Source organism: Glycine max, chromosome 16 (genome assembly GCF_000004515.6).
Source record: "Glycine max cultivar Williams 82 chromosome 16, Glycine_max_v4.0, whole genome shotgun sequence".
NCBI lineage: Eukaryota > Viridiplantae > Streptophyta > Magnoliopsida > Fabales > Fabaceae > Glycine > Glycine max.
In genome coordinates, this window is record NC_038252.2 from 35,478,718 (window position 1) to 35,489,697 (window position 10,980).

At 30.1% G+C, this 10,980-nt stretch overlaps 2 protein-coding genes across 2 annotated transcripts; both read left to right on the forward strand.

Moving 5' to 3' along the window:
• Nucleotides 1-2,822: 2,822 nt before the first annotated feature.
• Nucleotides 2,823-6,143, forward strand: LOC112999799 (receptor-like protein EIX2). The gene has a single exon (XM_026126131.2). It carries the CDS (start codon nucleotides 2,823-2,825, stop codon nucleotides 5,772-5,774), a length of 2,952 nt encoding a protein of 983 aa, XP_025981916.1. The 3' UTR covers nucleotides 5,775-6,143.
• A 3,361-nt stretch (nucleotides 6,144-9,504) lies between these two features.
• On the forward strand, nucleotides 9,505-10,716 carry LOC106796482 (receptor-like protein EIX1). Its single transcript, XM_014768781.1, has one exon. The coding sequence runs from the start codon at nucleotides 9,505-9,507 to the stop codon at nucleotides 10,714-10,716; it is 1,212 nt and encodes a 403-aa protein (XP_014624267.1).
• Nucleotides 10,717-10,980: the final 264 nt, after the last annotated feature.

Consider the following 10,980-nt stretch of genomic DNA (forward strand, 5'->3'; position numbering starts at 1 on the left):
TAAAAGGAAAAACTATGATTCAATAATTATGATAGACCAAGTTAAACAAGCATTTTACATTTTTTTGTATCTCACTAATTAATTTTTAATGAAAAAGAAAATACTATGCAGGTTAAAATACAATTAGAAATAGACAACATAACAATTTTTCCAATTAATGACAATGAAAATTAGTCTTTTTTCATATATAAGAAGAATATTATTTTGTGAATTAAAAAATGGATCAAAATAAAATAGCTAGATAGGAACGAAATAGTCTTTTTTTATATAGATTTTTTAACCGAAATAATTTTTAAATTATATCCTTTTTTCTATAATTGATGTATTCATCATTAATTTTTTCCTTGCTTACTTAATTCTAAACATTTGTAGTCAATGATAAGAAACTTGATATGAAGGTAATGTGGTGACCTATGGTTCAAGTTGAAGAAGTGGGGGGACATTGACATGAACTTGGTGGAGTGGCCTATGGGCTATGGATGAAGTTGAAGAAGTCAGAGACCTTAATATGGGTGGACTTTGTGGAGTGTCCTAAGGTTAAAGATGAAAAAATGGAGGACCTTGACATGGACTTGATGGAGTAGTCTATGGTTCAAGTTGGAAAAGTGGGGACCTTGATATGGATTTGGTGGAGTGGCCAGCGGTTTCTCTAGGAGAAAATTTTGTTTTCATTTCTTTTATTTTGAATAATAAAAATTTGATAGTTTAAAATTAATTATGGGTTCAAATTGCAAGTAATAAAATATTTGAATTTTATAATGCAAGACTTTTTGTTATATACTTAACTAAGGTGTAACAAAAGAACTGATTTAAATAATAGTTAAAATTTGAAGACGAATTAAGCTAAATTTAGTTACCTCTGATGTAAATTACTCAAATGTTAAAAAAATTATTAATATTTTTTTAAGATAAATTTTTCATTGATTTAAGCAATTATATACGGTAAATTAAAATAAAAAATGTTTCTTATTTTAGTATTTGGTACAAGAATAAATTATATTTCTCTATAGATTGTTTAAGTTATCGTATGAATTTGTTTTTTTTAGAATATTAAATTGAACGTGAGTATTTTTATGATATTTTAAATTTGACACTTGCAATTATTTAAAAAGTGAAATGGAAATTAAAATTATGTTTCTCCTCTTATTTAAGTTGATAACTTGTAAAAAATACAAAATACGATACCAATTTTTGTAGAAAAAAAGTTAATATTCTTTTTCACACTTCTTTTTATATAACTAAGTAATTTTTATATGATAAAAAAATAATATTCAGATTTAAATACAATTAGAAATACATGATACAACAACCTTTCCAATTGATGACAATTAAATTTAGTCTTTTTTCATATATAAGAGAATATTATTTTGTGAATTGAAAAGTTGATCAAAATTAAATAGCTAGATTGGAATGAGATAATCTTTTTTTTATATAGATTTTTTTAAACTGAAATGGTCTTTAAAGTACACCCTTTTCCTATAATTGATTTATTAATCAATTATATATTTTTTCCTTGCTTGACTTAACTCGCAATAATTATTGTCAATGACGAACTTGATATGAAGGTAATGGAGTGACCTATGGTTAAAGTTGAAGAAGTCAGACCATAACATGGCTGGACTTGGTGGAGTGCCCAAAGGTTCAAGATCAACAAATGGAAAACCTTGAGATGGACTTGATGGTGTGAGCTTTGGTTTAGAAGACAAATTTTCTTTTACATTATTTTTAGTTTGAATATTGAAAATTTGATAATTTAATATTAATTATGGATTGGAATATCATGAAATAGAAGACTTGATTTTTTCTTTTTTTAAAAATATTGGACTTTTACTGTTTTCGTAACAAAAGTTTAACAAAAGGATTGATTAAATAATAGTTAAAATTCAAAGTTTAATGATACCAAATTTTCATTTAAGCAGTTCTAAAGGGTAAATTAAAATAAAGTGATTCTTATTTATTTTTGTAAAAAAAAAGCTGTACCAAAAAGAATGTTATTTATTTTAGTATTGAGCACAAGAATTAATCATATTTCATTGTTATTAATTTTTTTTATGAATTTAGTGTACATAGGAATTTTAAAAAAAGAGATAGATACAGTAAATGCATAATTTTTCGTATTCTAAGAATTAATTCGGGAGAATTGGATAATTAAGTCGATAATTTAAAAAAGCCAGCGTAAAAAAAGAAGTGAATTAAAATGTTAAAAAAATATTTTAGTATTTGTCACAATAATAAAAAAACGTAAAAAATAATGAAAGTGAAAAAAAAGGCTTAAAATATAATTGTCGTCTTTTTTTAATATGTTATTTTAGTTTTTTATTTTTAATTGAAATATTTTATCTCTTATTTTTAAAAAATCTTGTAATTTTAGTCTTTTTATTTTTTAATTGAGATATTTTTAAAAAATATGTCATTTTAATCCATTTGATCAAATTCTTGTTTTTAATTAGGATATTTTGTCCTTTAAAAGTTATTTTGAAGAAACCAAGAAATACAATAAATTTTATTGATTTTAATAAAATACTTATTTCCTATTCTAAGAATTAAGTCGGAGAATTGGATAATAAAGTCAATAATTAAAAAAAGGAAACGCCAAAAAAAAAAAAAAGAAAGACACTTGCATCAGTATAAAGGAAACCGTTCTAAGAAGTGAATTAAAATATTAAAAAAATATTTTAGTATTTGGCACAATAATAAAAAAGGTAAAAAATAATGAAAGTGAAGAAAAAAACAGGCAGGGCAGCAGTATAAATAATAGAAGTTTGATGATTTATATGCAGAACCAACAACTACACTTGTTTTCTATATATTCTTGTGTGATCATGAATTCCTCCATTTATATTCTTGTCTTTGTCCAGCTTTGGTTGTTCAGCTTACCATGCAGAGAGAGTGTGTGCATCCCAAGTGAGCGTGAGACACTTTTGAAGTTTAAGAATAATCTCAATGATTCTTCAAATAGGCTTTGGTCTTGGAATCATAATCATACCAACTGTTGCCACTGGTATGGAGTCCTCTGCCACAACGTCACTTCCCATCTTCTTCAGCTTCACCTCCACACTTCTGATTATGCAAATTGGGAAGCTTATCGGAGATGGAGCTTTGGTGGAGAGATAAGTCCTTGTTTGGCTGATTTAAAGCATTTGAATTACTTGGACTTGAGCGGCAATCTTTTCCTTGGAGAAGGTATGTCAATTCCTTCTTTCCTTGGGACAATGACTTCCTTGACTCACCTCGACCTCTCTGATACTGGATTCCGTGGGAAGATTCCTCCTCAGATTGGGAATCTCTCCAATTTGGTCTATCTTGACCTGGCGTATGCCGCCAACGGAACAGTACCCTCTCAGATCGGGAATCTCTCCAATTTGGTCTATCTTGTCCTTGGAGGTCATTCTGTTGTCGAACCTCTGTTTGCTGAAAATGTAGAATGGGTATCAAGTATGTGGAAGCTTGAATATCTTGATTTGAGTTATGCAAACCTATCCAAAGCATTTCATTGGCTACACACTCTCCAATCTCTTCCTTCTTTGACCCTCCTATGTTTGTCAGACTGCACACTCCCTCACTATAATGAACCATCCTTGCTCAACTTCTCATCTCTGCAAACTCTCATTCTTTACAATACTAGTTATTCCCCTGCCATTTCTTTTGTCCCCAAGTGGATATTCAAATTGAAGAAACTTGTTTCTCTTCAATTACATGGTAATGAAATCCAAGGTCCGATTCCTTGTGGTATTCGAAACCTCACACTTATTCAAAATCTTGACTTGTCTGGAAATTCATTCTCATCTTCTATACCTGATTGCTTATACGGTCTTCATCGTCTCAAGTCTTTGGAAATTCATTCCAGCAACTTGCATGGGACTATTTCTGATGCCCTGGGAAATTTGACTTCTCTTGTTGAACTTCATTTGTCAAACAATCAACTTGAAGGAACCATTCCAACTTCTTTGGGAAATTTGACTTCTCTTTTTGCACTTTATTTGTCATATAATCAACTTGAAGGAACAATTCCGACTTTTTTGGGAAATCTCCGCAACTCAAGGGAGATAGATTTAACAATTCTCGATCTCTCTATTAATAAATTCAGCGGAAATCCATTTGAAAGTCTTGGATCACTCTCTAAATTGTCAACGCTTCTTATTGATGGCAATAATTTTCAAGGAGTTGTCAACGAAGATGATCTTGCAAATCTTACAAGCTTGAAGGAGTTTATTGCATCAGGGAACAATTTCACTTTAAAAGTGGGTCCTAATTGGATTCCTAATTTTCAACTTACCTATTTGGATGTGACATCATGGCAGATAGGTCCCAACTTTCCATCGTGGATTCAATCACAAAACAAACTTCAATATGTTGGACTGTCTAACACGGGGATTTTAGATTCTATTCCCACTTGGTTCTGGGAACCACACTCTCAGGTTTTGTATTTAAACCTCTCTCATAATCATATCCATGGTGAGCTTGTGACTACATTACAAAATCCAATATCTATCCAAACTGTTGATCTAAGCACAAATCACTTATGTGGTAAATTACCCTATCTTTCAAATGATGTGTATGACTTAGACCTTTCAACCAATTCATTCTCTGAATCCATGCAAGATTTTTTATGTAACAATCAGGACAAGCCAATGCAATTAGAATTTCTCAATCTTGCATCAAATAATCTGTCAGGAGAAATACCTGATTGTTGGATTAATTGGCCATTTCTAGTGGAAGTGAATTTACAAAGCAACCATTTTGTTGGGAACTTCCCCCCATCCATGGGTTCCTTGGCTGAGCTGCAGTCATTACAAATTCGTAACAACTTGCTCTCGGGAATATTTCCTACCAGTTTGAAGAAGACTAGCCAATTGATATCCTTGGATCTTGGAGAAAATAATCTTTCAGGATGTATTCCAACATGGGTTGGAGAAAAGCTCTCAAATATGAAAATCCTCCGCCTTCGATCAAACAGTTTTTCCGGTCACATTCCAAATGAAATATGTCAGATGAGTCTTCTTCAGGTTTTAGACCTTGCAAAAAATAGTTTGTCTGGCAATATACCCAGCTGTTTCCGTAACTTGAGTGCCATGACACTAGTGAACCGGAGTACATATCCCCTTATCTATTCTCAAGCACCAAATCATACACAATACTTTTCGGTATCAGGTATAGTTAGTGTGCTACTATGGCTAAAAGGAAGAGGAGATGAGTATGGAAACATTCTGGGTTTGGTAACAAGTATTGATCTGTCAAGTAACAAATTATTAGGAGAAATTCCTAGAGAAATCACAGATCTAAATGGATTGAACTTTTTGAACTTGTCCCACAACCAATTGATTGGTCCTATTCCAGAAGGTATTGGTAATATGGGATCGTTACAAACCATTGATTTTTCGAGGAATCAAATTTCTGGTGAAATTCCTCCAACCATTTCTAATTTGAGCTTTCTGAGCATGCTAGACGTGTCTTATAATCATTTGAAGGGAAAAATTCCAACAGGAACACAATTGCAAACCTTTGATGCCTCCAGCTTTATTGGCAACAATCTATGTGGTCCACCACTGCCCATAAACTGCAGCTCCAATGGGAAAACTCATAGTTATGAAGGAAGTCATGGGCATGGAGTGAATTGGTTTTTTGTTAGTGCGACAATTGGATTTGTTGTGGGACTTTGGATAGTGATTGCTCCTTTGCTGATTTGTAGATCATGGCGGCATGCCTATTTTCATTTCCTTGATCATGTGTGGTTCAAACTTCAATCATTTTCCTCGTATAGTATCACTGTTTAGTGTTGCTTACAACCGATGTTGTATCATTGTATTGCCAGGTTGTTCAATTTGCATTGTAGTTATTGCTATCTTTTTTTTTTTTTTCAAATTTGAGAGTCTTATTTAAATTCTGTTTTGGGATGTACATATTTGCATATTGAGCATATTTGTAGTTAAGATCAACTAGTTGTTCAATTCTGTGTATCACATTCTTGTTTCCAAAAATGGGGGACTAGTGGTTCAAGAAAACGTGGTTTAATAGGAAAAAAACTTATATTTAATTAGTTCTTTCGTGTTAATTAAAGTCGTGACTCGTGGCTGCATACAAGGACTTTGACTCTCCAAGCCGGCCAGGCCAAGAACTTTGATGAGATATCCATAGATAACCAATGATGCTTGAGAACCAACACAATTGTTGGAGTAATATTCTAAATTACCCTAACTATAAAAAGAGCAAATAATAGGTGTAACTTTTTAAGTATTATTCGTTTTGCTTTTTCAAGTTTTACTTTATATAATAATAAAAGTCAACTTTTAAAATTAATTATCAAATTGAAATGTTAACTTTACTTAAAAATTAACACAAAAAATACTAAAGAATTTATCTTTATAAAACAATTTTTTTGAAGAGTCAAAATGAATTAATATTCAAGTGTTCCAGGATCAGTATTAATTACAACCAAAACTAACGGAATATGAAACCTGAAACAGAAAAGTGATAACAAAATGGCAGGAAGTATCTTGGCTAATTTTTTTTTTTGATAAATATATAAATTTTTGGAATTCATTTTTGTAAAAATTTAATAAATTTTTTATCTTTACAAAATTAAAATGCATTATTATTATTTGGTCTGAATGTAGATTCACATAAATTAAAATTATGAATTTTTATATTGATTATACATATATATAATGAATGTAAATATATTATTTTTAAATCAGTTATACATATAACTAAATATGTAATAAATAATTTGGAATGTTTAAATCTTACTTCAAAAAAAAAATAATATATTTTAATTTTATGAGAACGAAAAATATCTTAAAATTTTATCTAGATAACTTTTCAATATTTTAATATTTATAAGATTAAAAATATATTTTAACCTTATAAAATATCAACAAATCTTTTGTTTAACAGTTTTAAGAATTAAATAATTGATAGTAATCATAATTTTAAAAAATTAATTAGCGTATTATACAAAATGCTGAGCTAAAGATCAATTAAGGGTATTTTTGAATGGTCATGGCCCAAGCATTCTTTGACATGGTCACTGCCCATGAAAGCTACCGATATCGCATCAACATTTACTCACTTCTTCCATTAAAAGGAACTGGAGGCTGAAAGTCGTAATCTTCATTTTTATACTTTTTAGATTATACAAAGTTGGAAATATTAAAACATTATGTGGTGGGCGAATTAGTGAACAAAAATTATAAGATCTGCACAGCTTATTCTAATTTAATTCTAATTAAGAAATTAATTATTTTCCATTTTACTCCCTTTATGACAAATTTAATTTTTACTTATAAGCCGGTCTCTGATAAACCTTGTACCATATTTTAAAGCAAACCGTAACACATCATAAAACTTAGTGATATAATTTTAGATGTCTTTGTGTGTGTGAGATGTATTGTTAATATTTATAGCATCCTTCCTCATAAAATTTAGGGATATAAAATAATTTGATTTGCCTTTTATGTGTGTGTGCGTGATGTAATGTTAATGTTTACGACCAAGCTAAAAGTACAACAAAAATAATTTTTATCTGAAGGTTTTCTTGTAATAAATATAATGGCCGGGTGAAATTAGCCATAATCAAATTCTAATTTTTTTATTTCCTTTTTATATACAGTGCCATATATAACAGGAAACTGAATTTGTCCGTTTTCACACTAGACTAACAGCGCCAAGAATGAGAATGAACATAATTTTCAGCAACTTTGATCTGTAGACTCTAGGTTAGTATTAAAAACATAAAACAAAATATTATTGTAAACATAAAGATGAAAATTATTGACTCTAACCTTTTTTATGAAAAGAGGAGAGTATAAGGGAGGAAAGGAAGAACCAATAGAAAAATCAATTTTTGATTCAAAACGTCCTTAATTGCCCCTGTAGCTCAATGGTACGTAGAGACTTCAGTCTTGCAAACTGAAGGTCTGTAGTTGCACACTATGGGGGCATCCAATATTATTAATTTTTTTTTTCACTTGATTATGAAAAATGAATAAAGTACGAACTGATTAGATATTTTTTTCCAATTTATTTTCAGAGCATAGTAAATAAATTTTTTTTAGAATGTAAGTTGATAAAATTATATATGATAGAAATATGACACTCTTACAACAATTCATATAATTCAGTCAACGTCAATTTATTTATCTATTTCTAACCATCATATCATTTATTATACTTTATTTGTAATCAAAGAACTGGTTTAAATAATAGTTAAAATTTGAAGACTAATTAAGCTAAATTTAATTAGCTTTGATGTAAACTACTCAAAGTTTTAAAAAAAATTCTTAATATTTTCTTAAAATAAAACTTTCATTTGATTTAAGCAATTCTATACGGTAAACTAATATAAAAAAGTTTCCTATTTTAGTATTTGACACAAGAATAAATTATATTTCTTTGTAGATTGTTTAAGTTATCGTATGAATTTGTTTTTGAGAATATTATATTGAACGTGAGTATTTTATGATTGTTTAAATTTGGCACTTGCAATTATTTAAAAAGTAAAATGGAAATAAAAATTATGTTTCTTCTCTTATTTAAGTTGATAAATTGTAAAAAATACAAAATATGATACTGATTTTTTTGAGAAAAAAAGTTAATATTCTTTTTTCACACTTTTTTTATATAACTAATTAATTTTTATATGATAAAGAAAATAATATTCAGGTTCGAATACAATTAGAAATATATAATACAACAACCTTTCCAATTGATGACAATTAAATCTAATATTTTTCTCATATATAAGAGAATATTATTTTGTGAATTGAAAAATTGATCAAAATTAAATAGGTAGCTTGGAATGAAATAATCCTTTTTTATAGATTTTTTAACCGAAATAGTCTTTAAAATACACCCTTTTTCTATAATTGATTTATTCATCAATTATATTTTTATTTTTCTTGCTTGACTTAACTCGCAACATTTGTTGTCAATGAGAGGGAACTTGATAGAAAGGTAATGCAGTGACCTATGGTTAAAGTTGAAGACGTCAGACCATAACATGGCTGTACTTTGTGGAGTGTTCAAAGGTTCAAGATGAACAAATGGAAAACCTTGAGATGAACTTGATGGTGTGGGCTATGGTTTAGAAGACAATTTTCTTTTACATTATTTTTAGTTTGAATATTGAAAATTTGATAATTTAATATTAATTATAGGTTGGGATATGATGAAATAGAAGACTTAATTTTTTTTTAAAAAAAATGTTGGACTTTTGTACGTAACAAAAGTTTAAAGTTTAATGATACCAAATTTTCATTTAATCAGTTCTATAGGGTAAATTAAAATAAAATAATTCTTATTTATTTTTGAAAAAAAAACTATACCAAAAAGAATGTTTCTTATTTTAGTATTCAGCACAAGAATAAATCATATTTTAAAAAAAAATATTTTAGTATTTGACACAATAATAAAAAAGGTAAAAAATAATATAGAAGTTTGATGATTTATATGCAGAAGCAAGAAGTAGACTTGTTTTCTATATATTCTTGTGTTGCATGACACATCATGAATTCCTCCATTATTTATATTCTTGTCTTTGTCCAGCTTTGGTTGTTTAGGTTACCATGCAGAGAGAGTGTGTGCATCCCAAGTGAGCGTGAGACACTTTTGAAGTTTAAGAATAATCTCATAGATCCTTCAAATAGGCTTTGGTCTTGGAATCATAATCATACCAACTGTTGCCACTGGTATGGAGTCCTCTGCCACAACGTCACTTCCCATCTTCTTCAGCTTCACCTCAACTCTTCACCTTCTACTGCTTTCTATCGTTACTATGATGGCTACGATTGGGAAGGTTATAGGGGATTCCAGTTTGGTGGAGAGATAAGTCCTTGTTTGGCTGATTTAAAGCATTTGAATTACTTGGACTTGAGCGCCAATGATTTTGAAGGTATGGCAATTCCTTCTTTCCTTGGGACAATGACTTCCTTGACTCACCTCGACCTCTCGTATACTGGATTCATCTGGAAGATTCCATTTCAGATTGGGAATCTCTCCAATTTGGTCTATCTTGACCTTGGAAGTGATTTTTTGGAGCCTCTGTTTGCTGAAAATTTAGAATGGGTATCAAGTATGTGGAAGCTTGAATATCTTCATTTGAGAAATGCAAACCTATCCAAAGCATTTCATTGGCTACACACTCTCCAATCTCTTCCTTCTTTGACCCACCTATATTTGTATGGATGCACACTCCCTCACTATAATGAACCATCCTTGCTCAACTTCTCATCTCTGCAAACTCTCCATCTTTCCGCTACTATTTATTCCCCTGCCATTTCTTTTGTCCCCAAGTGGATATTCAAATTGAAGAAACTTGTTTCTCTTCAATTTAGGGGTAATGAATTCCCAGGTCCGATTCTTGGTGGTATTCGAAACCTCACACTTCTTCAAAATCTTGACTTGTTTAAAAATTCATTCTCATCTTCTATACCCGATTGCTTATACGGTCTTCATCATCTCAAGTTCCTGAACCTAATGGCCAGCAACTTGCATGGGACTATTTCTGATGCCCTGGGAAATTTGACTTCTCTTGTTAGACTTGATTTGTCATATAATCAACTTCAAGGAACCATTCCAACTTCTTTGGGTAATCTATGCAACTTAAGGGACATTAATTTCTCAAATCTCAAACTTAACCAACAGGTTAATGAACTTTTAGAAATTCTAGCTCCTTGTATTTCCCATGGACTCACAAATCTTGCAGTTGAGAGTTCATGACTTTCAGGCAATCTGACAGATCATATTGGGACATTTAAAAATATTGACATGCTACATTTTTACGACAACTCAATTGGTGGTGCTCTTCCTAGATCATTTGGAAAACTTTCATCATTAAGATATCTTGATTTGTCCACTAACAAATTCAGTGGAAATCCATTTCAAAGTCTTGGATCACTAAATTGTCATTTCTTCTTATTGATGGCAATAATTTTCAAGGAGTTGTCAACGAAGATGATCTTGCAAATCTTACAAGCTTGAGGG

Excerpts from the sequence above, each read along its gene's own strand:
- LOC106796482 (XM_014768781.1), top strand. The coding sequence starts at position 9,505 with ATGAATTCCTCCATTATTTATATTCTTGTCTTTGTCCAGCTTTGGTTG.
- LOC112999799 (XM_026126131.2), top strand. The coding sequence starts at position 2,823 with ATGAATTCCTCCATTTATATTCTTGTCTTTGTCCAGCTTTGGTTGTTC.